The sequence below is a fragment of the Eucalyptus grandis genome, chromosome 3, assembly GCF_016545825.1.
Source record: "Eucalyptus grandis isolate ANBG69807.140 chromosome 3, ASM1654582v1, whole genome shotgun sequence".
Classification (NCBI taxonomy): domain Eukaryota; kingdom Viridiplantae; phylum Streptophyta; class Magnoliopsida; order Myrtales; family Myrtaceae; genus Eucalyptus; species Eucalyptus grandis.
In genome coordinates this window covers 67,752,074-67,777,760 of record NC_052614.1, presented here as the reverse complement: position 1 = coordinate 67,777,760, position 25,687 = coordinate 67,752,074, and the positions used below count along the sequence as shown (strand labels likewise).

The window sequence follows — 25,687 nt, the reverse complement described above, 5'->3', positions numbered from 1 at the left end:
CCAAGAATTAGACTATATTCAAGCGGTCTGGGTTTAGTTTTTGGGTAGAACCAATCTGATTGCACACTCCTAATGAGAATAGTGAATATATCAATTTGTTGTTTAGGTTGTTAGTTTGTGAGGATTCATTACATGACCACAAGTGTCCAACACCTAGTCAAGTGTGTTTTGGTTTGATCTTCAACGGAGTTGTGTCGTAAATGGATTCATTGGTTTAGACATGAATAAAATGAACAAGCCATTCGTGGTCGCACTTAGACTAGATTATTTAAATATGTTAATTTGGTAATCGTGTCAATGCCACACGTTTAGATATGTCTTTAAATGTTTACATAAAGTTTTTATCTTACACATGCAAATTTGCTATACCATGTTATATCGTGTCATGTAATATCTTTAATCGACGTGTACTGTACATATTTTAAAAGTATGATGCGATTAATAAACGTGTTGTGTGTAGGTTAGACCCTAAATATGGAACAACACAATTATAACACGATAGCGCAAATAGCCAGCCTTACGCGTGCGCACAATATCATGAACATTATCGGGTTGCCTTTGTGAAATAATATATTCCACAGTTTTCCTCGCAGACCGTCGTCAAAGAACTTCAAAATTCATCTTGCTGAGAATTGAAGCATGATTTCTGATTAATTTGCAGCTACCTTGAAAGACATATGAACAAGGATAAGAAGCAGTCATAAAAAAAACTATGATAAGCTTCGGCTAAAGCGAATAATAAGAACAAAAGAAAAGTTCATCGCGAGCGGATTGACCTCAGTTATGTTTAAGCCGTCAACCGCTTTCTCCGCTGCAGAAGGAAGGATTTCACTTTCATCACCTCTTGGCTGGAGTCATAAACCACAAGTGCTACAACTTGGTATAGAAGATATATAAGTGCCAAAATTTCCAAAATGTACAATTAAGTGTCACTTTTTTGAAAACTAAATACTTGAGTGCCAACTCTGGCAAACTTGTCAGAATCCAACGTAGCATTATTTTACTAATAAAATTGGTTTACATGACTTGTCGGAATGTCCACTTAGCAATCCTCGTCTAAAACGATCTTATCATCCATGTTCACTTAAGTGCCAGTCACGATTTTAAATAAATAAAAAATAAAAAATGACCACTTAAGTGTCAAACTGTGGTGTAAATGATTACTTAAGTTTTACTCGTGGTTAAAAGTAAATACTTAAGTGCAAATTTTACAGAAAGTGATCAAAGTGCCAAAACAACGTCGTTTAACATTGTCTTGCGTAGTCTACGTGGACGGCATGATGTCTTCATCACATTTACTTGGACAATTTTTTTTAAAGGAAATGTCATATCATTTAAAATTCTCATTGAAAAAAAATCACGTTAGTTGTTCGATGGGAAATTCTCGCTGTTGGCACTAAATTATTTTTTTCTTCTCCGATTTTGGGGCTTCAGTGTACATTTTGAAAGTTTTAGGATGTATATGTCTCCCCGTATCAAATTGTAGCACCTAGGTGTTCTTCTGCCCTGAATCCCCAACATCCCATTTTCCCTAGAAAATGTTCTTGAATGGAGAAACAATATCTGGAGCGATATAGCGAAAACGGAAATTGTATCAAACTAGAAAGAAGAAAAAGTGCGGAATAACTGCGGTTGCTAATGTAAAAATCCGCCCAGGAAAGAAGCCCCGGGATGTAGACAACTTAGAGATTCTCCTCGGGATTGTTAGTCTGAGTTCTTTGCATTGCTTAAACTTGTTGATGCACCGCATGATCACTTAGGTAAAACTCCGGCCGATAGTGTCTTAACCCGTTCCAGTATATAAAAGTCGCATTATGGGGTCTGAAATCACATTCCTTCTCGGCTTCTCATTAGTCAAATGTCAAAAGAGAATAAGAAAGGATAGCCGGAAAGACTGACTGCAATGCTTGAGTAGACTGAGTCATGAATTTAAGGAGTAGAAAGAGATGTACTAACAACCCTGTAGACTCTAGATACACTAACCTCAATTGACTATGGCATGTGAATCTGCTCATTGACTTGTTCATGTTGGACCTAAACAAGGTGATTAGAACTCCAAATCTCCAAACACTGAAGCGTGAAAATCTCTACTTTGTATACTGAGGAACAGCATCGGTTTTATGCACATGTGATAAGTGTATTTTTGCTGAGGAAGTGTTCATGTGTGTGGAAGAAACTTAATGCTAAAAGTTATTTGCACCGTCAGAGTGGGTTTTTCTTGGTGGAAACCCTTCTTTGTGTTGCATTGAGGAGGTATTCGATGGACTGAAAATTCTGCTCAGGCGATCTTAAGTCTCATTTTTGTTCTCACATATTGCATCTGAACAGGATGATTGATTAATGTCTCTCATTCTCTTGGCTTGTGTTCTCTGTTCTTCCTGTCTTTCTACTTAGCCAAAATACATTGGCCCTTGTGGGGAGAGAGAGAGAGAGAGAGAGAGAGAGAGAGTACAAAGTGGGGGAGTAAAGATCAATGGGGAGAGAGAGTACATTATCACCTGTCAATTCTTTCATACATCAGAGCTCATTTTCAGAGAATAATTCTTGGTGTGATCCTCCGTGATCTCTTTAGTCCAAATTGCTACATTTGAAAGAGACGGAAACATAAGAGTGAGTCCGAAGGTGCCTCAATTAATAGTTAGGGATAATCGCAAGAAAGACCCTTCAACTTTGCTTTCCATATCAAACATATTGCTCACATTTCAAAACCTACATTTTGCATCTTTCTGACTTAAAAACCTTATTTGCCCTCATGCACACCCATAATCTACACCTAGACCCTTCTCCCACTCTTTCCTTCCCCTTTCTCTCTCGTCACACATCTGCCACAACACAGCAACCATCGAGAGTCATCCCCATGGCATCAACTAGCTCGACACTAAATGTGATCGATTCCTGATTCAATTTGTCCTGCCTAAGAACTAGAAACCGGGCAAGAAAGGACCTATTCCCAATTATTGTAACTAGTAGGGGTATACAAAAGAACCGGGACCCGCTCAGAACCGCTCGAAACCGCCCAGAACTGGAGGTTCCTAAGGGAACCGGTCTGGTTTCCGGTTTCAATTTATGGGAACCAGCGGGTACCGATCCGATTCCTAGTTCTATGGGCAAATCCGTCCACCCACCCACTCGGACCGAATCGGTTATATTATAATAATATATTAATTTTAATATTAAAAAAAAAAAAATTAAAATTAGCAAATTTAAAATTTAGGCTCCAATCACCATCTCGTTTCAATTCACTAATCTCCTACTCCATCTTGTCTCTCTTAGTTCAAAATCTCCCCAAGCTCCCTTTTCCTCTCCAATTCACCTCCGGATCTACTCATCTCCATTCGAGTCCTAGTCCGAACTTGGTGAAACAGTGAGTTGATTCTCTTTTCCCCCCTCGAACTTGAACTCTCTCTCCACGTCATCGCCATCCTCGATGCCACCTCCGCATTTACTATCACTATCGTCCTCTTTGTTGTTGGGCTTATCTCACTTCTACCTCCCCTCTTCCTCCTCCCCCTCCTCAAGCCTCTCCCCATCGTCCTCATTTTCGAGGACAAGGGCGAACTCCAAGTCTAAGAATGGCTCATCATCCCCATTATCCTCCTCATTGTTAGTCTTGAGGGAGGAGCGGGAGACGACAAAGGCAGTGGCAAAGATGGTGGTGGTGGTTGGGATGAAAGTGGCACGAGGGTCTCAACCACGGCGGCAACAATGCTAGTACTTGAGGAAAATAAAGCTACCATGGTCGGAAGAGCTGGAATAAGTAGATGTGGGGAGGGTGAAAAGGGAAGGCGTGTAAGTTGGGTCGGTTCTAAGGATTCACTCGAGAACCGAACCAAACTAGTGATCCGGTTCCCGAGTGGATCCATGCAACTAGTAGGCGGTTCCCGGTTCCAATTTTTCGGAACCGGTTCTTAGCAGACGATTCTTGGTTCTAGGTTGGGAATCGTCCACCCAGACCATGCACACCCCTAGTAACCAAGGCCGGACCAATCGATGTAGTCTAGTTTCCAAGCAATCCACCAATCCGATTCTCAAGTGGTCCAATGGGAAATGAAAATGAAATCAAAATGCAACCCCTTGGTCATATTCGCATCTAGACATTGAGAACCCAAACTACTCCTTTCCAGCGATAAGTTCATGAGGTTGACCACATCATAAACCCATTATGATACTAATCGGCCAATTTTGTACTCCCTATGAGAGTTTATAGATTATTCATACTAGATAATTTTATGAGTGGATTACTGAACACAAAGGATAAAGATAGACAATGAAGTAACTCCAAGCGAGACACATGGGACGGGAAGGGAAAGAAACTTGTGTGAGAAATAAATAAAAAATAAAAGATCATTGATCCTGTCCAAGCAGTCCGATCAGGTCTAGTTTACCCTGGAATGGAGGACCAAATCGAAAATCAACATTTCCAATTTTATGAAAGTAGGAACCAAACCGACATCCCTGGGAACTGCCTAGAAGCAATCAATCCGATCCAATCTAAGTGTTTCATAATTCGGTTGGTTCATGTTGCTCACCCCTACTCGACGCTATGAGTCAAAGCCAATGTCAACAGCTTCTACCTTGCCTGTATTCATCTGCACCCTTCTCCCTCATATGTGTCTTTGTTTACGGCATGAGATCCTTGTGGCTTGCAATGGTGAGGTCATCGAGCCTTGGGCTCAATGACCATCACGCCCGACCATCACCAGGTTGATGATCACCAATTCCATGGGGATGCGAGGGAAAGCGCAAGTGATTGAAGGGGCCTCAAGCTCGTGAAAAGGCTACTATTGAGATAGCGCAACCTAGAGGGGGATGAATAGGTGTAAAAATAATTTTCCGAGATATAAGAGCAAACCTCTTCAACAAAACGCTCATGATCAAAGAGATGCGAAAGCTCTAATTAAACACAAGATTTAGGCATGATTCCAAGCCTACGTCCATCCACACCAGGATTTCACTATGAACAAAAGAGATGTTACAAAGAAAGCTCTCTTCCTTGATTCCACAAAGTCAACACTTCCTCATCTCTCAAAGAAATACCTTGAGATTTCGCTCAACAAATGATTTGACTAAGAACAAAGAGCTGACCATCACACCTCGCAACTTGAGTCTTGAGGTTGATTCCTCCAATCTACTCATTGACGGGAAGATCATGTATTAAAGGAAATGGAGAGGGGAGACGCGGTGGTGGGTTCAAACGGAGCAAGCCTCTCGAGGTGGGGATGCTAGGGAAAGCGCAAGTGACTGAAGAGGCCTTAATAGCTATGATCAAAAGAAGCTACTAGTACCAATGGAGTGGCTTGTTTTGTTGGGTGATCATTGCAATTCGATACATGATTTAAAGTGGTGTATCTATGGTTAAGGAGATATAAGGAAGTGACAAAACAACCCATAGTGAGGGCGTTGTGGAATTGAGTGAGAGAAGTCATGGTCCATGATTCTCCCATACTCATAAACCTTGGGAATAGAGCTTGGGGTTATCGAGTGAAGAGTGAGTGATGCAAAAGGGATAAATATGAATGGTTCATGGAAATGGTGTCAAGACGGTTGGTGCTAGGGTTCTAGAATACAATGAATATATTTCTTAGGAGCTCTGAAGACAAGATTGGCCTTCCGTGCAAAAACTGAATGGGAGTTGATAGCACTCTCCTAATGAGGTCATGGTAGGCCGAAACCAATTGTCTAGCCTAAAGTGATCTACCGTCTTGCTTGATGGACTAGACGTCCGAGCTAGTTGGACATGGTATAATCCGACACAAGGAAGCTATTTGTCGTATTGTTCTCTTGAACAACTATAGAAGGAAGGCTGGCTTGGTGTTGCCCGCTCACTAGGCACAACACGGGCTATTCCACAATCAAGTAACTGCCGGCCTGTGACACAAGCATGTTCGATTTGAGCTTCGGCAAAGTTGTGCTGTAAATGGATTAATTGGTTTAGACATGAATAAAACAAACGTGCCATTAGTAACCACACGTAGACGAGCTTATTTAAACCTATCAACTTTTTAATCGTGTCAACACCATATGTTTAGATATGTCTCTATATGATTACATGAAGTTTTTAGCTTACTCAGACAAATTTGTCGGGCCGGGTTGTATTGTGACAGGTAACCTCATTAATCAACGCGTCCTGTTCGGATTTTAAAAGTATGGTAATTAATGAACGTGTTGTGTTCGGGTTAGACCCTAAATGCAGCATAGCACAATTAGAACACGACGGCGTGAATTGCCAGCCCTGCACACACACATTACCATGAACATCATTGGGTCGCCTTTGCGAAATACTATATTCTATAGTTTTCCTCGCACAACGTCACAATGAACTTCGAAATTCAGCTTGCTGAGAATTGAAGCATGATTTCTGATTAATTTGCAACTACCTTGAAAGACATATGGACAAGGATAAAAAAACTCTTTAATCATGTAGTGAAATGATAGTAGATACGACAAATGATAGATCTTAGTCAGCAAACAGAGATGGTAACCGCAGAATTGTATATGTTCTTCGGCCATGTGTTTACCAAGTCACTCACATCATTCTTCAGCAAGAAGCAGACAGCAAGATCTGCGACTCACTAGTTATTATTACACAGTTTCAACGAGAAATAATAGACCATGCACAAACATTACGATAATTTGACGATAGTGCAAAGCAACAACAAACAGTTTTAAGGACCAAGCACCTTATTCCCTCACTCGTTTCTCTGATTAATGCAGAGCACTCTTGTAGTTTGGAAACATCTTCTGCATTTCTTTGGCTCAAAGCGTGGTTTTACCAGCCACATGCTCCGTTCCCAGGCAGGGCAGGGGTTTGACAAGAGACACGGGATTTCCTGATGCATCGACTGATTCGTTCTTCCAGGAGGGGAATCTTGGGAGAGACCTTTCAAGTGGCCTCTTGCACTGAGGCGGGGACGATCCCATGAATCTGGTTGGAGTTACACTGTGGTTGGTGCTGTCAGGTAGGCCCTCCTGTGGTGATTTTGCCTTTCTTGCTGGGACCTGCATGATTGGCTATTTTGATCAAGAAACTTGTACCTGAAGAAAGCTTCCTAGACGATGACAAAAAGTGGGATTTGCAACAAATTGCCAATTCCTAAATCCGAGACTTGGGCTTACAAAACATGTCAAGAGATAGTAGTAGCTGAAAGAGTTCGAATTCAGGAGAGTAGAGGCAGATTTGCATGAAAATATGCAAGTGGCACATGGTAGAAAAGCAATAGAAGGAAAGTTAAGTGCAAAATCATGTGATCTGCTTAAATGTAGGTTGCGCGTCATTACATTTGCTTCCACAAATGAATAACATGAGTTCATAGTTCATACTGAATTTAAACAGAATGAACATAGTTGGCCAATCATGTTCGAGATTTCTCAAAAGATAACAAGAACAATATGCTCTCATGATAAGCCCTTTGATCGAGTAGATATCAACCTTGAAAAGAAAGAAGAGAAAAGCTAGTGAACAATGAGGTATAAATTTATTATCAGATGGGAAGTTAGTCACGTTGCACGAAAGATATTTAACTCAACTGATGTCAATCATAAGGATTGCACTTACCTTCTTTAACTCCATCTGGATTGGAGAGTGTTCAAAGTAGAAACTGGGCATTGGTTTTGCCTTAATGACTAGACTCTTCCGAAGCATCTTAATTTCAGCTTCCTCAGCTTCCTGCATACGACCAAGCTAGGGTTGACGACAATGCTCGAAAATTTCTGTACATGAGAGTCCAAAGAACAAGGTTTTTTGCAACACCTTGAGTTTGGCCAGCATAATCGCTCTCTCCATTTCCTTCGCATGGTTTTTCTCTTTAATCTTTAAGTAGAACTGCCAATGATCAAAACATAGTGCAGAATCAGAGCAGTTAATACCACTATTATGACAGAGATTCGAACTAGTACCTCTTTTCTTTTGTGAGCCCTCTCGGCGCACTTAAAGTTGAAGCTGTAAGAAGGAAGATGACCTATCCCTTTATCGGGCATATTGGCTATACCGAGTTCAACAGTGTTGTTTTCTTCAGCTGGAGGCACAAACTTCCTGGCACTCCTCGTACTCTTTTTCAGACTGATATCTAGGGTTGTCCTGAAAACTCAGAACAACCTATGCCGTCTCTCTTTGATCACAAAAATAACAACCAAAAGACACTGATAAGCTTCAGTTAAAGCAGAACAAAAGAAAGTTCATCACAAGTGTATGGACCTCAGTTATGTCTAAACCAGAAAGTTTCCCTGAGAGGGTTGACCCGTTAACCGCTTTCTCCACTGCAGAAGGAAGGATTTCACTGTCCGGAGTACCACCACCACCCCCATTTGCTTTCTCAGTGATCATCACCTCTTGGTTGGAGTTAGCCTCACTCTGCATAACACTGTTGATGCCAAATACTGAATCTTTAGCATCCATTTTCCCTAAAAAATGTTCTTCAATGAAGAAAGAAAATCTGGAGCCGTTAAGTGAATATGGAAATTGTATCAAACTAGAAAGAAGAAGAAATTGCATAGAACAATCGCGATTGTTACTTAAAATTTGCCAGGGGAAGGAAGCCTCCAGATATGGACAGATAATAGACTCTTATCAAGATTGTTAGTCTGATTTTTTTCATTTGCTTAAGCTTCTCTTATGCACCACATGATCACTCATAACTCCTGCCGATGGCGTCTTGCCCATTCCACTATATAAAAGTTGCATCATGTGGTCTGAGGTCACAGTCCTTCTCGGCTTCTCAGCAATCACATGTCAACGCAATGAAAAAAGAGAATAAAGTACTTGCTTAACCCAGGAAAGTATAGCCAGATTGACTGCAATGCCTTACTAGCCTGAGTCATGAATATGGGAAATAGAAAGAGATGTGCTAACAACCCTGAGAACTCCAGATAAATTAACCTCAATTGTCTATGGCACGTGAATCTGCTCATTGACAAGTTCCCAAACTCAAAAACTACAAATCTCAAGCACTGAAACGTGAAAATGTCTACTCCACACGCGAGGAACAGCATTGTGTTTACACAATTGTGATAAGCATGTTTCTGCTGAGAAAGAGTGCATGTGTGTCGAAGAAACTTAACGCTAATAGCTATTTGGACCGTTAGATTGGGCTCTTCCTGTGGAAACCCTTCTTGGCGTTGCATTGAGGAGGTACTCAATGGGCTGAAAATTCTGGTCGGCTGATCTTAAAGTCTCGTTTTTGTTATCACATATTACATCAGAACGGCAAGATTGATTAATGTCTGTCATGCTCTTGCCTTGGAGGGTTCTCTTTTCTTAAACATTATCATCTGTCAATTCTTTATTCTCATTTTCGGAGAATGATTCTTGGTGTGATCCTTCATGATCTCTTTAGTTCAGGTTGGTACATATGAAAGAGACGTGAATGTAAGACTGAGTCCGAAGATGCTCAATTAACAATTAGCGATAATTGCAAGAAAATATCTTCCAACTTTTGCTCTCCATATCAAATACTATCTCAAAACTTACATTTGCATCTCTCCAACCTAAAAGAAAAACTTATTTGCCCTCGTGCGCGGCCATTTCCTACACCTACACGCTGCTCTCACTCTCTTTCCCTGCCCTTTCCCTCTCGTCACACATTGTAGGAAAACACAACTACGATCGATAGCCCCACCCCCACAGCGTCAAGCGACGCTATAGCCCGACGCCATAGCCCGACACCGGCGCCGACACCAATGTGGACACCCTCACCCTCGCCTGTTGTCCACAATCCCCTCCCTTATCCCTATCTCTGTCTATGGCTCGCAATGGCGAGGTCACGCGAGCTAAGCCTGAGCCCGCAGCTCGCAATCAGTAATTCCGTGCGAGGTGGCCTCGAGCTCGTGACAACACCGTGAGCCTCTTCAACAAGCTCACGAGCCCACGAAAGCATTGTATCAAAGCTTAGCCATGGCGGCCACCTTGATCTGGCCTTGAGTTGGCACGGTGACCATCACTTGGTGGGGCAGAGACTGTGTGGTTTTTTTTTTTTTTGATCAAAACAGAAGCATCGCATTTAAAAGCAAACCAGGTTACAACCCTTAAAGAGGGCATTAGTACAAAGCAAATTGAAGAGAGAAATGGGCGGATCAAGAGCCCAATTCAGAAGCAGAGACCCTCGGCCTTGGACCTTAGCGTTCCAGTCGGCAGCCAAATTAGCTTCACGGCGACAGTGCTGAAGAAGAAAATTAGGGCACTCACGAAGAAGGGTTGAGGCGTGCTCGAGCGAAGATTGACAAACCTGTGACGGCCGCCCGTGGTGATTCACGGTTTCCACCAACTCCGACAATCGATTCAAGGATCGGGTGAGTATTTCCAAAACCCCGTCGCAACAGTAAATTGGAGGGTGGATAATAGGGCTAGGGTTTCGTTTGAAGGGGTGAGGAGGCTGAACGTTCTAGGCATAGCCGTCGAGCAAGGTGCCGTTATGATCACGACACAAGCACGCAATCGACCCTACTTCGGAGGCATCGGGGAGGGCTCCATCCCGTTCACTTTAATGGAGCCGGGTTCGGGGGGATCCATCCACTGAGAGGATTCGGAGAGGCCATTGATGAAGCCGGATTCGACTTGGAGCAAGAGAGATACAGCCGAGCTGAAGTGAGAGCCGAATCAACGATCTGTTGAGGGCTGGAGAACTGTCACTGGAAGATAAATAGGTTGCGGGCCTTCCAAAGCTGCCAGAGAAGGGAAGCAATGACTTCTAAACCAGGTAAGAGAGATCTATGCCCAATTAGATTAGTCAACCGTGCATCCATTCGATGAGTGCAAAATGCTGAGACTGTAATATGTATGTGAGGATGGGACCAAACCTGTTGTGATCTAGGGTAGAGCAGTAGTAGATGTTCCAGAGTTTCTGGGACTTGAGACAGGCAAACAAGGCATGTTGGATCATCTGTGATATGGCGCCTGTGAAGATTTTCCTTAGTTGGAAGCGCATTGTGACAAATAGACCATAGGAATATTCAGATTTTGGGTGCCGTCTGAATTTTCCAAATCTATTGCCAAAGGCGCAACGGTGTGGTATATGATGATGAGGGCCGAGTATTTCTGATAAAGTGACTTGACTGATGAATATGATGGTAGCCACTTTTAACTGAATATGTACCTGTATGTGTGTCTTTCCATAGAATTTGGTGCAGGATAGGCTCCGTTCGTAGCTTAATGGATGAAATTTCATTAATGGTCGGTCATCGAAGCTTTGCTTGAGTTTAGGGATGTCCCAAGTGAGCTGGTTTGAAGAAATAAAGCCAGCCACTTTATCAGGTTCATTTCTAGGTGCTGGGCCACCAATAACTCCTTTCCTCAGCCACTTATCCTGTCTGACTTTAATAGTTTGGCCATTACCTACCGACCAATGCATGTTCTCTTTGATGGATTCCCTTCCTAGCAGAAGGCTTTGCCAACCCCAGGAGGGTCGCGAGCCATGGTCAGCATGCTAGAAGTCATTGGAATGGTAATATAAGCCCTTAAAAATTGAACTCCATAGGGAAGACGAATTTTGGGAAAGACGCCACGCTTGTTTGCCAAGAAGAGCCCTGTTAAACGCCACTAAGTCTCTGAATCCCATCCCACCTCTATCTTTACATTCTTTTAGCAAATCCCAGCTTTTCCAAAGGGATACCGATTTGGTTTTGCTAGTCTGCCACCAAAAGCTAGCTATTCTCTGCTCAATAGATTTGCAAATAGAGATAGGGAGCTTAAAAATGGACATAGCATACTGAGGGAGGGCTTGCACCACTGATTTAAGTAGAATTTCTTTGCCACCTTTAGAGATAAGGTTCTCTTTCCAGCTTGCTAATTTAGAATTGACTCGAGCCATAATCCAAGAAAACATATCTTTTTTAGAGGCACCCCCAATCAGACGGTATCCCCAAATACTTCCCAGATTTCTGTAGCAAAGGGACTCTCAATTCTGTGGCCAAATTCTCTTGCAAACTCATCGAGCAATTTTTACTAAGGAAAAGACCAGATTTGTTCCTGTTTATAGCTTGGCCCGTGGCTAGGCAATATTGCTGCAAAATATTCGATAGGTTTTGACATTCAAGAAGCTTACCATCTAGAAAAAAGATTGCATCGTCGGCAAAGAGAATGTGAGACAAAGTGGGACACCACCTATTAAGCCTTATCCATTTTAGATTGCCCATATCTACTGCTTGTGTGATAAGCCTAGATAGAAGGTTAGCTAGTAATATGAAGAGATAAGGAGAAAAGGGGTCACCTTGGCGTAGGCCCCTTGAAGGCTGAAAGTAGGGAAGAGTTTCACCATTTAACTTAATGCTAATGGATACTGTGGTGATACACTTTGCATTATCCATTGTATCCATCTAGAATTGAATCCCAACTTGTGAAAATACGCCTCCAAAAAATCCCATTCGACCCGATCATATGCTTTTTTTTTTTCATGTCCAACATCAGGATTCCTTGGAAATTCTTCTTTCTTTGCCTGATTCTGAACTGATGTATAACCTCTTGAACAATCAATATACTGTCTTGAATTTGTCTGCCCTCGATAAAAGCATTTTGTTCATGTGAGATAAGGTCAGGAAGCCATTTTTTGAGCCGGTTAGCTAGAATTTTGGATATAATTTTGTATATAAAGTTGCACAGACTGATTGGTCGAAACTGGTCTAACCTCTCTACTTGCTGAACCTTAGGAATCAGAACGATGATGGTTCTATTCAGGGCTGGTGGCATCCTACCAGATATGAAGAAAGCTTGCACTGAGGTAAAAATATCATCTTCCACTATATCCCAGTGCCGATGATAGAATAGACCATTAAAGCCATCAGGACCGGGGGCTTTTGTGGCACCTAATTGAAAAGCAGCAATCTTGACTTCCTCTTTAGTTACCTCTGCTGTTAAATACTGATTCATTTCCACTGTAACTGCTGGGCTGCACTGAGATAGGATAGAATTGAAGTCACGAGCTCCAATTGAAGTATATAGACTGCAAAAGAAGTCCTTAGTCATGTGCTTAAGTTGAGTAGGATCATGAATCCAAAGATTGTTTGCGTCTTGCAGCATACTTATGCGATTTCTTTGGCGTCTTTGTATTGTAGTCGCATGAAAAAACCTGGTGTTTTTGTCTCCCCAACGCAGCCAATTAACTCATGAACGCATAGCCCAGTATTGCTCCTCTTGTTGCCAAATTTGTTGAATTTCAGCTTTCAGATTTTTAATCTGCTGGTTGTCATGGTAGCAAGGTGGTTGGTTAGACTGATCTTGAAGCTGCTGCTTTAGTAAGTTTATTCGGTGATAGCCATTTCTGAACTTGTCTTTACTCCACTGTAGGAGTGCTGTGATAGCAACCTAGAGTTTTCTGAAGATGGAGATAGGTCCTCGAGAAAGAGAGGACCAGGCAGCAGCAATGATCTGACGACATTCAGGATGATGAAGCCAGAAGGCTTCAAAGGTGAAAGTCCATTTGCGTTTTGTAGCAGGAGACATAAGCGATAAAATCAGCGGACTATGGTCAGAGCCAATGGCAGGTAGGGCGAACACTTCAGCTGCTGGGTATGTTAACCTTCAGTCCATATTGCATAATACCCTATCAAGTTTTTCCTTAATCAATTCGTCGCCGTCCCTATTGGTCACCCATGTATAGGCACAGCCTTTAGATTCTACTTCCATGAGTGAGCAATCATTTAAGAAGTCCCTGAAAGAGCGCAACCGATAAGGAGTGAAATGTTTACCTACTTTTTCCCAGTGGTTTAGTATTTCATTGTAGTCTCCGATGCATACCCAAGGCATTGTAATAACTCTGCTGATATGCTTGAGACCCGTCCATAATCTGTTGTCTCGCCGGAAGGATGTAGGGGCATGGATGCAAGTGAGGCACATTGGGCTTCCTTCATGGGGACCAGAGCAAATCAGGTCAATATAGTGGGCTGAGGAGTCCTCCACACTAACAGAGAGAGGGTCATTCCAAAAGACAGCCAAACCACTAGCTAGACCGACAGGGGACACCAAAAAGCTATGCTGGTAATGCAATCTCCTTTGTACTCTAGATAAAAAGGAGTCCTGGTTTTTAGATTCCATCAAAAACAAAAGGTCGGGCCGATCATGGACCACGAGGTCCTTAAGAGCTTGAACTGTCAAGGGGTTGCCCAGCCCCTGACAGTTCCAACTTACAAACTTCATCTATCCCTTGGTGGCTTTTTAGGGCAAGCCACCATCGCCCAATTGTCAACCCCTTCGGCTTTAAGGATAGGGGTGTCCATTAGTTGGTTGTCATCCAAAACAGGTAATCCAGGAGCAAGCGATTCATAAGGCGAGAACCTCTTAGCTTTTTTATGGGGGCTACCTCTGGTAAGCATGTGAGGACTCTTTAATTTGACTGGTTTTGATGAATCTGCTGCTGGAACATTGAGAGCAGTAGGTACTGCTGAAACAGGGGACTTCATTTTAAGCAAGGCAGCTTCAACCTGAAGATGACCCTACTGATCTGAGGTGCCTTTTAACTTTGCCCCCTGCATATAATGATCCCTTCTTTGTGCTGGCTGAGATATGACAACAATTTGTTCAAGTTGTTGTGGTTGCACCTTCTCAGACATGCGGAGGTCTTGCATAACACTTGGCTGAGTTGATGATGCAGGGGTTGTACCACTCGATGGAAACAGGGTAGTTTTTGATCGATGAGTAGAGGAGGCTCCAACATGCTGGTCATTAAGCCCAGAGGGTGAGAGAGGCACTTCAGAAGTGGGGAGCGCAAGGGTCTTGGTTACTAAGGAAGGATGTGTTTCAGGTATAACATCATCCATCTCAGTAGGGCTAACAAGATCGCCATAAAAGGTATGCCAGTAAGGGCTATGTTCTCTAACTTCTGATCGCAGCCATTGACCAAAAGCCGTTGATTCCTTACTCCGCCCGCAGTTCTGCGGTGAGGGGAGTTTCGGACAACTCACAGCAAAGTGGCCTAATCTACCACAAGAGTAGCGAGAAATGAGGGAGGCGCTCGTACACAAATCAAGCCGAAAGTCTTGCCATTAATACGAAGTAAGTGACCTGATTTCAAAGGTCGACGAGGGTAAGTTCGACCCTAGCTCTTCCTGCTCTGAAATTAGGAGCCTCCCTAGTGTCTACTCTGGTTTCAATCACTCGTCCCACATGCCGAACCACTTTGTCCAACATCTGTTCTGAACACCATTCGAGAGGCAGACCGAGAATGTGGACCCAAAAGGCACATTTAGAGAAATCATAGCAATGCAACGGCGTGTTAGGAAGCCAAGGTTTTAGGATGACAAGATGACCTGAGAACGACCAGGGACCTCCATCAAGGATACGATTTTTCTCCTCTACCGAATTAAACCTTACAACATATAGGCATGTATCACGTTGTGAAAAATCTGCCTGTTCTACTCTCCATGAGCATTTCAGCGTGGATTGAAGAGCCTGGAAATTTACATATGGGTTTGAAAGGAGATTACCAACTAAAATAAGCTTGCATTCTTCAATTTGTTCCGCGGTGGCGGGCCTTCCCAATCTTCCGAGTTCATGGTCAGCACAGAGTCTACCCAATTTGTTGCACGGGCAGCTATTCGTGACTCCTCCTCCAAGATATTTCCTCCCATGGAAAAGGGAAAGGGACGACAAAGGGGAAAAAGCCAGCACGAAGAGAAACAGGGGTGAAGTGGTGACGCAGCACAGAGCAAAGGTTGAGGCGAGGTTCGAAGAAGGAAGAGGGGGTGAAAAAACCGGAACCCAGGGGAAAAGAAAGCACGGAAGAGAGCCGAACTTCAACCTGGAACTTGAAGAAGTCCAGCGCTATGGCGAAGCGAAGGAAGTTGAGTTCGAGAGAAGGAATTCGTTTGTGAAGCCATCAGAGAGACCAGGGGTAGAAGAAACCGAAGAGGGAAGGCAAACCGAGAAGTAGAGTGAAGAAGAAGCGAAAACTTGCGGGGGAAGAAAAACGCAAAAAAGGGGTTAGGGCAAACTACCGAGAGGGTAGAGAGAGAAGCTCGACAAGACGAGCGGAGAAGTTTACATGAAGTGCTTTGAGACTGTGTGGTTGGATGTCGGGTTCTTTCCAGGAATGGGGGTAGTCTGGGTAATAAAATGGCAATTTGATAATTCATTTGTGATTGAGAGATGCAACTTGAAATTCATCGTAGAAACTAAAGAGTGAGGATGATGGTTGTATATTTTGAAACGTGAGAATGGTATTTGATATGAGAGGTAAAATTGAACATGGCTTTTATAAAATTCCCCGACACTTAACTATCAGGTTCTGACCTAGTTTCATAGGGGACTCGTCACTTGAGAAATTAGTATGGAGATCAATTGCACCAAACTAGTACTTTATTTGTTTTTCAAAAAATGATGATTTGAAAAATATTTTTTAAGAAATTACTCCTTGTATCAGCTGTAAAAATGAATGAAAAAATGTTTTCATCGTTCACAAAAATATTTAAACATAAATTATTATTCATAATTAAAACATTTGTCATTGATTAATTATTCCAAGTAATACGAGTGATTAGTTTTAAGAAAATATTTATTTTATGGATACTCATTTTTCTGTGAAATAAATGGAATCTAAGTTAGACTCACGTCCAGAAACAAAGGCCCATGTGCACCGGTAAAAAGGAAGCAGAAGTTCAAATGGTCAGAATTTGGGGTCCTAACAGAGAAATTTGAGATGAAGAGAAATGCAAGAAATTCCAAAGCTTCCTCGATGGGTTTCCAAGAGAAAATGGCTTTAAAGATGAGAATGAATTTTCTCCGAGGTGAAAGAGAAAGTTATCAAAATCTGAATAAATGGGTGAAAAGGACTGCTAAAGCCAAATTGACGTTAATCGACTAATCAAAATTAATGAAGAGACATGCCCCCTTTCTTTTATTTAATAAGTGAGATTATAATAAATAAATCCGAGTTTAGTACATGAGGAGGGAAACATTACAAAATGGGTGGGGCTGGGGAGAGCTACGTGATGAGCCCACTTAGCCTAAGCATTGAGCAACCGAGGTGGTTGTTTTATGGAACATCCAAATGATGTCAGTGAAAGGTGCCATGCACATTAAATCTAATTCGGTCGATAATGGACTACTCCTCCAATGGTCATAACTTAACATTTTAAACCATTATTTGAGAATTAATTTCAAAAAATATATAACAAGGAAAATAAAAGTAAAATTTCGTATTTATGTGAGAAGTGGGAAGTGCCAATTTTTATTTTTATTTTTATTTAGACAATATTGGCGCACAACCTGCTCAACGAGTGGCTTCATGGTACTCAAATGATAGCTAGATATAAGGTGCTTCATGGCAGACCAACTCATTATGTTTAGGCTTAAAGTCGATAAAGATATCTTGCTCTTTCTAAAATATTAAGGTAAAAACAACGGATAAGGTGGATTAAAAGAGTGGCAAGGGGAACTTGGCACTAGAGATGAGTGGGGGTGAAAAATCTGCAATTAATGGACTCTGGGATGGAGATGGGGCGAACTTTTTTGCTCAGACCCTTAATTTCCACATGGATTTAAGAATTTCAATTGTATTTTTGGGCTCATAAACAATTCATTCAACTTGCAAATTTTCTATAGGAATATTACTCAAATTAAATTATGTTTATTAAATCATTTTAAAAAAATACTTAAATCTTGAGATGGTTTCGGAATGAGGCAAGTGAGGCGGGGATATCTGCATAAGTTTGGGACAGAATACATAAATATACCCTGCGTGGAACATAACATGGGGCAGGGATGGGACATCTCCATTCATGGTGGGGCAAAAATGAGGGATGGAATTCCCGGGCCTGCCTGCCCTATTGACATCCCTACTTGACCCTTCAAATTTTCTAAAATTGGCTTTTAGCACATGCACGCTAAAAGAATGGAAATTTCCCCAAATCCCAAGATAAAGAGGAGGAGCTACTATTGGGAACTTTCATGTCAAAAATCTTTTGAGTTTAAAGTATCATTGAAAGAATTATAATCATGAAATTTGAGACAAAATCAACTGTATATTTATAATTTAAGGAATAACATATATTGTATGTGGAATGATTAAACACTTGTTTTGGGTTGATTTGCACTTTCCACTAATTTTTTGGCCACCTAAGTACTTTGGTAATATGAGTTTTCTATAAAACCTAGTCCTATATTGACATTTTCTCGTGTATTTATAATCTTATAACATTAAGAGTTACTATCATACTAAAGAAAGAATTGAATTTTAATGTCAGCTAGAACATTATTAAGTTGATTACATAAACTACCGCACCATTAAAAAAAAAAAACTCTAAGGCAATATACTATAAATAATTGAATGATGACTTAGTTTCGCAATTTCTAGCATATATGTGCTACGCATGATAGAACTTTCCATGTTTACTCTAGATCAATTCCTGGACCGTTGGAGAGAGAGAGAGAGATGACATAATTTTAGGAATAGTAATTATCGTATAGATAGAACTTTCAAAGGGAATGAAATAAATAAATAAAAAGAGTAAAAATTAAATAAACAAATTATTGAGAGCTCTATACACTTGACCCGATACACATGACTGATGATGAAGATGATGATGATGATGATTGATTTATCAAACGATTAACTCCTTTTCGAATCAGATCGAGAAGCATGCAGTAGCCATTGGAAAAAGAAGTATGAACCATACCTTATTCAATTAGTCCCTGTCTAGCAAAGTCAATAAATAAAAAAGAAGAGGGTTCGACGGTTCAAATCCTTCTCCAAAAGGTCACATTTATATTGCAGAAATTCATGAAGATCTGCTTTACCAAATCTGTTATTATATAAAATACATGTTGCTTGACGATTTGGATTGAGTGTACGTGTCTCCTGTGATGCCTCCGTTTCTACTGCATTGATATTATGCTCGGGACATTCCACTTATTCGATGACCTGACACTTGTACTTACGGTCCATTTATTTGATTTGAAAAAAGGACATAATTGCTTGATGAAATTCTCCTTGTATCTTGGTGGTCCAAGCAGTCATGGGAAGGCTAGACTATTGACATGTGGTTCTTTTCATCCTTATTAAAAGCTGTTGTTGGCGCCACCAGATTCATCAGGTGGCATGACATCGTTGTTAAAAAAGAATTGGTTCTTGCAAAATAAATAAATAAGTAAATAACATTGCTCCTTATGTTTATGCCAAAAGCCAAAGTTTGGAAAAATGTTAAAAGCACAACTGCTTACTAATGAGATTATTGTGGGAATACATTCACTATATCTTGTTGCAGACGTGATTAATGAGAACTTTTCAGAGCATTCAGATAAGCAAAAACTCAAAAGGTGGGGCCCAAACACGAGTTTGAATAGAATTCGGTGAACGGATCATAATACCAATCTGGAAAGCTCCCTGTCCGAGCTATGCCGTGCCTAATGGGGAACATGTTGTCGAATTTTCAACCTTATCTTCATAATATTTATATATTCCTTTCAGAATTCCAAATGGCTTTCATCCATCCTTTTAAATATATATATATATATATATATATATATATATATATATATATATATATATATATAGTAGGAGAACTCTTCCTAAAAATATGGTTTACGTGCGTGTTTTGCAACTTTTACTTGTAATTATTTATCGTTCCTACTGCATCATATATGAGCATAATTTATTCTATAGAAACTAAACCTATCAAATAGGTGAGTCAAGTTGAAAATGATCCATTAATCCATTTAACTCATTTTAATGCAATACAAATCTAATGACCTATACTCGTCCATACCCAAAATAATAAAACACTTTTATATTTAATTCAATATAAGAAAATCATACCTAAACTAAAGCGAGAGCATGGAGCGAGCAAGAGATTGAGTGAGGATAAGAGAAAGTAAAGTCATAGAGGTGGATTAGATCTAAGTAAATTGTGAATCCATTTAATGCCCATGTTATCTTAAACCTTAAAATTCTAAATCCATTTATTAAATATAACTAACCTATGTAACAACCAAACCTATGAAATACAGACTAAAAAAGGGGTATATGACCACTTCAGATAGATGTGATAGAAACACACCTCTATGGTGATATGATGACCACTAAGTTAATACAATCATATTTAATACTTATATATTAGGATATATCTGACATATCAAGCTGCATAAGCAATACTGCTGAAATTGTCAAGTTAGCTCCCCTTTATAGCAGCGCACAACAATCAGTACCAGCAGGTAGATCTCGGATCGCCACTGTCCAATTTTTCATCCTTCGACGTTAGGACAGACCAATCTGAGTTCGTGGTAGTCAAAATGAATAAGAGTTTTTAGCTTTCATCGTTATATGTAATAAAATATTATCTATTGTCTTAAACCCAAAAAGAAAAGGAGTTGGCTCCGCCAGGTTCGATCTTTTCGCGGAGTGCTACCTATGCTTTACAGAGTTACTTGGGCCATGGACTAGCGAGGAGTTCATGCATCTTGGGGGGAATCTGTCGGGCAAAGCCCACATCGCCCCGTCATAAAAAGAAACATCCGTGATCTTTTATACTTGGATTATAACGATTGTGAAAACCATTACCCTTATTTCATATATTTATTTATTCATTTTGGAAACTCACATTTCCCCACAGTCGTGAGGATTAGGATTCTTCACATCCAAAAATGACCAACTTTGGATTATAATCGACAAGTGATGGACTTAGTCGATAATAATAGAATTTGGCGAACGACAGAAGTCATTGATGATAAAACAGTCAACAACTTGAAGAATATCGACAACTTGCCAAGGAAGTTATCAACATCGAACATCAGTACTTTGGGTTATAATCGACAAGTGACGGACTTAGTTGATAATAGTAGAATTTGGCAAATGATAGAGGTCATTGATAACAAGAACAATCAACAACTTGAAGAATATCGACAACTTGCCAAGGAAGTTATTGACGTTGAACATCAGTTATCGATGAGAACCTTTATTGGGCATGAGGATCGATATCGATATGTAATTGTTGAGTAGCGACACCATAAGTAACATCTTTTTAGATCGGCATTATTGATTATAGGAAATTCTTAAAAGTTCGGTGGTTATGTTTATTGCCACTCAATAAGGATTTTGCAACTCCTCATGGATAAATGTTGTTATGATTTCTTGCAATCGCAAATAGGAATAGGAAGTTATTTGTTTTGAATTCAATAAACGTCTATAATCGTCGATTGTAGCTGCACTCTTTGCAAAGACCCCCAATAAATCATAGAACTCAACGTTCTTTGCAAATATATATGTGACTTTTCTTTTATGTTACAAATACGTGTCTTTTCTTTTCTGCAATTTATCTTTCCTGCTCTGTTGTCTCCGATACTCGTACCTTAAATTTCTCATCGTTTACTTCTCCCATCCAAAATTAAAAAATGACCCTTCATATTTTTTTGTCGATTCACACCGACCAGATGTATGTTCGAAAGGAATTTCATTGTCGATTCAATTCCAATATAACATCATTTTGAATATATTGAAATGTATTTCGTCGTTGATTTAATTCTAGCAAAACATCTTTCCGACACACTTAGTAAAAAGGGTTTTGTTGCTAGCAACAATAATCCAGCGTCACAAAGTGGTGTGAGGTTGTCGCGCACTCTGAATCTTTAGCCATTAACCAAAAGGAAGGGATGTCTCTTCTGAAAACACTGAGAATCATGGACGGACGGACCCTCTCATACACCACGTGAGCTGCGAATCTCAGGATCCAGGTTCCAGGTTCTGCCACCGTCTTCGATGCCAAAGGAGCACAACCGCAGGGCATGGACTCTACTAGGCGATGGAGAGATGCGGCCCTGAGCCCACCATCTCGTTGATCAGCACCATTAAAATGGCACCATTTTCATCACAGCCCAACTCGAATGTACATCCGATCAGGCCTTCAATACTCGAGCAGTCTTAGCTCCTTCGTGATCTGTCTACTTATTCATAACCCCTTCCTTATGGAGCATTTTAGTCTCAGAAATCTATCGTGGTAACATGGTCATCCATCGCGTTTGCTACCACGGTCCCACGACACCGCTCGTGCAGAGCCGGCCTTCATACCCAACCGGAGCCGTAGCCTCCTCGAGATAGGTACCCCCAGCTCGCCTTGACGCGCCGTATATCTTGAGTCTCGGAGAACCACCACACGATGCCTATAGTCCCAATCTCTTCGGACCCAGAAAATTCCACAGAGGCATAAAACCCGTGAAGCTAACTGCTATGGTCTCGAGTCACGGGTCCTCAGAATGACTTCCATTCCTGGGTATGACCCCTAAAAATATTTACTCGGAGTCTTTTGAACGCGTTCGAGACTAAAAGTAAACAAGTCCGTGATCTCAAGAGCTCCTCACGAAGAAACTGCAGGCGCTTTGATTTGACCCAAGACCCTAAACAAGGAAAGACAGAATGCACTCGCTGCTTCAACCATGCCTTCCCCATCTTTACAAACTCACCATTACGATGCCACACCAGAAACGTTGCTTCATCGAACCAACACGCCGCACATGAGACGCGCCTGCGGTCCCTTGGTCCCTCGCTCTAATAACCATCAGCATCGAACCCTTTGCATCCCGAAACAATTACTCAAGTGGAAGCCACCACTCCTGCATCACATACAACTACTCTTCTCCACCCCCACACAGCTGACTTCAGCGGTGGAAATGGTGGTAAGACAATCTAAGGAAGCTGAGCAAGCTGAGCAAGCTCTTTGACGCTAAGGCACTGCTAATATGAATCTAAAAAGTAAAAATGAAACAGCAGGGGCAAAAGCAGAAGAGCAACTGAATGAAATACAGCAGCGGCACAAGAGAATGAGCACTGGGAAAAACTCATTCCGTTGATTATTTTCTCTCTACATCTTTCTTTATTACAATAAATCTAAGGCGGCCTGGGGCCGAGTTAAAAAGGTCATAGAAGGATATTAACAGGGGGTCAAAATTTGATATCTAAGTACCATTTTTACACGAGGAAAGGAAAAAACATTGGAGAGAGAAGGGCTAAATTAAGATGCAGCAGCTAGAGGAGGGAGCGACTGAGATGCTCCTCGGAAGAAACTCGGAGGCGACGTCGTCATGGTATCGTCCTTGTCCTTAACCTCCTCATCGTCGTCTTCTTCGGTGTCCCACAGGAAGTGAGCGTATGAAGCCATAACATAACTGCACCACCACCAAAACCAAAATCGCTCAGTACAACCAACTTCAAAAAGCCATACATGAACCATAAGAACAACCGTAGTGGTAGCCAAAACGTTCAAATGAGTTCAACTAATCCTTTTCTTTCTCTAGTTATGTCCAAGTTCCAGTCTCAAATCACAAAACCCACCAACTTACTAAAATCATACAATGATACTTTTTAACTACATGAACAACCAAATCTGTTGAACTAATCCTGTTCCGTTTCTAGTTATGTCCAAGCATTCTGGCTCAAAATCACCAAATCAAATCCTTTTAATAGCCGACAAGTTGCTTACCAATCATCAGGGGCAGCTTTAACGGCCTGATCAAAGTAATTCTCTGCACGCTCCGAGTCCTTACTGCTCTGCCATATTAGGTCCGCATACATGGACAGAACGTTTCCATCTTTCGGGTTAGCTAGAATCGCTCTAGCGCAGTACTCTTCGGCCTTCTTAAAATCACCTCGAACCTGATTCCAATTCCAAACCAAATCATTAGAATAACAAATCGGCTACATATCTCATGTTCCAACCTCAATGTTACATGGATGAACCCAGCACAAAGATGAACAATTCAAGTCAATGTCTCAAACAGCTGTTGCTCTAGAACCCAATTCACTCATTATATCCATATGTGTATATCATACGTCAAAGAGCTCCAGTCCCTTCAAGCAGAGAAAGAAGCCCACATAATTCATGAGCTTCAGCTAAAATTCCATTCTCTCTAAGAAAAGTTAAGTTTTTTTTTTTTCCTTTTTAAGGAAGATTGTAACAGTAGAGAGTAACTCTACACTTCATTCACCTCTTTCACTTACTAAACAAACAACAAGACAGAAAATCAATTATTTTCTCACAACGCAAAACCAAACCCAAATCAAAGAATCATGGGCAAAAGAAAGAAACGAATCCATCAAGTTAAATAACAAAAAAGATCATGCTTTCAACAAAAGCATACCTCTTTCAAGAACCTCGCGTAATTGCCAAGAACGAGAGGATTCCCCGGATCAGCCTCGATCATCCTCTTATAATACGAATCCGTAGTACCCTCCCTCCCGTCGCCGCCATCCGACCCGTAGCCGCCGCTCCCCCCACCGTCGCAAATCTTGCCGCCCCCGCCGCCGCCGCCACCGACGTCGCCCCCGACCAGGACACTCAGGAAGCCGGCGTCCACCACGGGTATCTGGTAACTACCCTCCTCGACCCCATCGAACCCCAGCTCCCCCATCTCCTCCTCCAGCGCGAGCCCATCAAAGAGGAGCCCCGCGACGGGCTGCCTCCTCCTCGGCACCGGCAAGGGGACGTCCTGCAGGTTGGTCTCGGACCGGGCCCGGGCGACCCGGGCGAGCCGCTTGCCCGCGGGGCCCTCGACGGGCGAGAGCGGGGGCGAGAAGCAGGAAAAGGCGGCCAGCGGGGCGGATCGGGTCCGGGACACGGGCGGCCGGACGGCGTCGGGCTCGGGGCAGGCGGGCTCCTTCGGGTGGGGCGACCACGAGTTGAGGACCGGCGTCGACGCGCTCCGCAGAAGCATCTCGCCTTTCGCCCCTCGTTCGTCCTTCGGATCTCGGAAGAAGAGCAGTGCAAATATAGAGATAGAGAGAGAGAATGTGAGCTGGTGATATTTCTAGAGAGAGAAAGTTAAGAGATAGAGATAGAGAGAGAGAGAGACTCGCTCTCGGGGAGGGCGAGGTTGCAGGGAGGTTGAAGAAGACGAGGAAACGCGAGGAGGTTTTTATAGGGGGAGGATAGGTGGGGTAGGGGCGCGATCGTGGCCGTCGATTCGGGAGACCATCGAAGGGGCGGAAATTATTTTCCTACAGGAAAAAGGTTACGCACGTTGTATTTCTTTTTTTGGGTCATGGCCCGGTTTCCGAGAAAGGCCTGTCCATGGAACTATTACCGCGTCGCGTCGGGGTGGGGTCGCATTTATTATTGGCATCCCTTGGCAAACACCGCCCAAAATCGGGCTCCGTCCATCTCATGAAAAATATAACATTTTAGGAAATTATATTTCAAAAATAATAATAATATTTTTTTTATATTCGACTGAAATTTAAAAATTAACTAAAAATACTTTTTGCCAGGAAAATATTTTTTTTATGCGCTTCTTTTCGATAAAATTTTTTTATTGTTTTATTTTTTTTAAATCGATTTTTTCAATTATATTATTTTTTTCTTATTTTCTTATTTTCCTTGGCCGACATAAGCAAGCTAGGTGAGACTCAGGGTCACCAAGCGAGGCAGAACATCATCAGAATTTAATGAGCCTTGAGCCCCACCCAATTCACCAAATTTGGAGAGCCCGAGCTTGCCCAACAACCTCGAGCAAGCTTGGGCCTCATCAATTAGGGAGGTAGAGCCTTGCTCGAGCTTGCTTATGACCAGTTGCTAGCTAGGGGTGTCAAAAGGTTCGATTCGGTTCGATTTGACTTTTTTTTAAAAATCGAACCGAATTGAACTGTTAAAAAAATTTTCCGAACTGAACTAAATGAGACCCGAACGGAAGATTCGGTTTTTCAATTATTGATTTTCAGCTTTTGGTTTTCGATTTTTTTTTGTTCGTACAATGTCAAGGAAAAGATTAGGTCCATCAAGCAAC

General features: G+C 41.7%; 2 protein-coding genes across 3 annotated transcripts; both read right to left on the bottom strand.

Annotated features, from left to right (window-relative positions):
- Positions 1-6,458: 6,458 nt before the first annotated feature.
- Positions 6,459-9,138, bottom strand: LOC104438550 (protein WVD2-like 5). 2 transcript variants are annotated; one of them, XM_010051725.3, is made up of 6 exons: positions 9,058-9,138; positions 8,195-8,360; positions 7,897-8,108; positions 7,751-7,822; positions 7,556-7,666; positions 6,459-6,999 (listed from the first exon to the last, which is right to left on the bottom strand). In XM_010051725.3, exons 3-6 carry the CDS (start codon positions 7,975-7,977, stop codon positions 6,757-6,759), a joined length of 507 nt encoding a protein of 168 aa, XP_010050027.2. In that variant the 5' UTR covers positions 7,978-8,108; positions 8,195-8,360; positions 9,058-9,138; the 3' UTR covers positions 6,459-6,756. The 2 variants fall into 2 exon arrangements, with proteins under 2 accessions (XP_010050027.2, XP_010050026.2); XM_010051724.3 differs by lacking the exon at positions 9,058-9,138 and having other exon boundaries at positions 8,195-8,426.
- A 13,592-nt stretch (positions 9,139-22,730) lies between these two features.
- Positions 22,731-24,778, bottom strand: LOC104438549 (hypothetical protein). Its single transcript, XM_010051722.3, has 3 exons — positions 24,047-24,778; positions 23,389-23,561; positions 22,731-23,074 (listed from the first exon to the last, which is right to left on the bottom strand). The coding sequence occupies exons 1-3, from the start codon at positions 24,617-24,619 to the stop codon at positions 22,921-22,923; spliced, it is 900 nt and encodes a 299-aa protein (XP_010050024.2). The 5' UTR covers positions 24,620-24,778; the 3' UTR covers positions 22,731-22,920.
- Between the last annotated feature and the right edge of the window lie 909 nt (positions 24,779-25,687).

What these genes read in the sequence shown, in the direction of transcription:
- LOC104438550 (XM_010051725.3), bottom strand. Translation starts at nt 7,977, where the DNA reads ATGCCCGATAAAGGGATAGGTCATCTTCCTTCTTACAGCTTCAACTTT. An exon ending in TTATGCTGGCCAAACTCAAG is followed by an intron (nt 7,667 to 7,750) that starts GTGTTGCAAAAA and finishes GGTCGTATGCAG; the next exon opens with GAAGCTGAGGAAGCTGAAAT. An exon ending in TCCAGATGGAGTTAAAGAAG is followed by an intron (nt 7,000 to 7,555) that starts GTAAGTGCAATC and finishes CCAATCATGCAG; the next exon opens with GTCCCAGCAAGAAAGGCAAA.
- LOC104438549 (XM_010051722.3), bottom strand. Translation starts at nt 24,619, where the DNA reads ATGCTTCTGCGGAGCGCGTCGACGCCGGTCCTCAACTCGTGGTCGCCC. An exon ending in ACGCGAGGTTCTTGAAAGAG is followed by an intron (nt 23,562 to 24,046) that starts GTATGCTTTTGT and finishes AATTGGAATCAG; the next exon opens with GTTCGAGGTGATTTTAAGAA. An exon ending in AAAGCTGCCCCTGATGATTG is followed by an intron (nt 23,075 to 23,388) that starts GTAAGCAACTTG and finishes GTGGTGGTGCAG; the next exon opens with TTATGTTATGGCTTCATACG.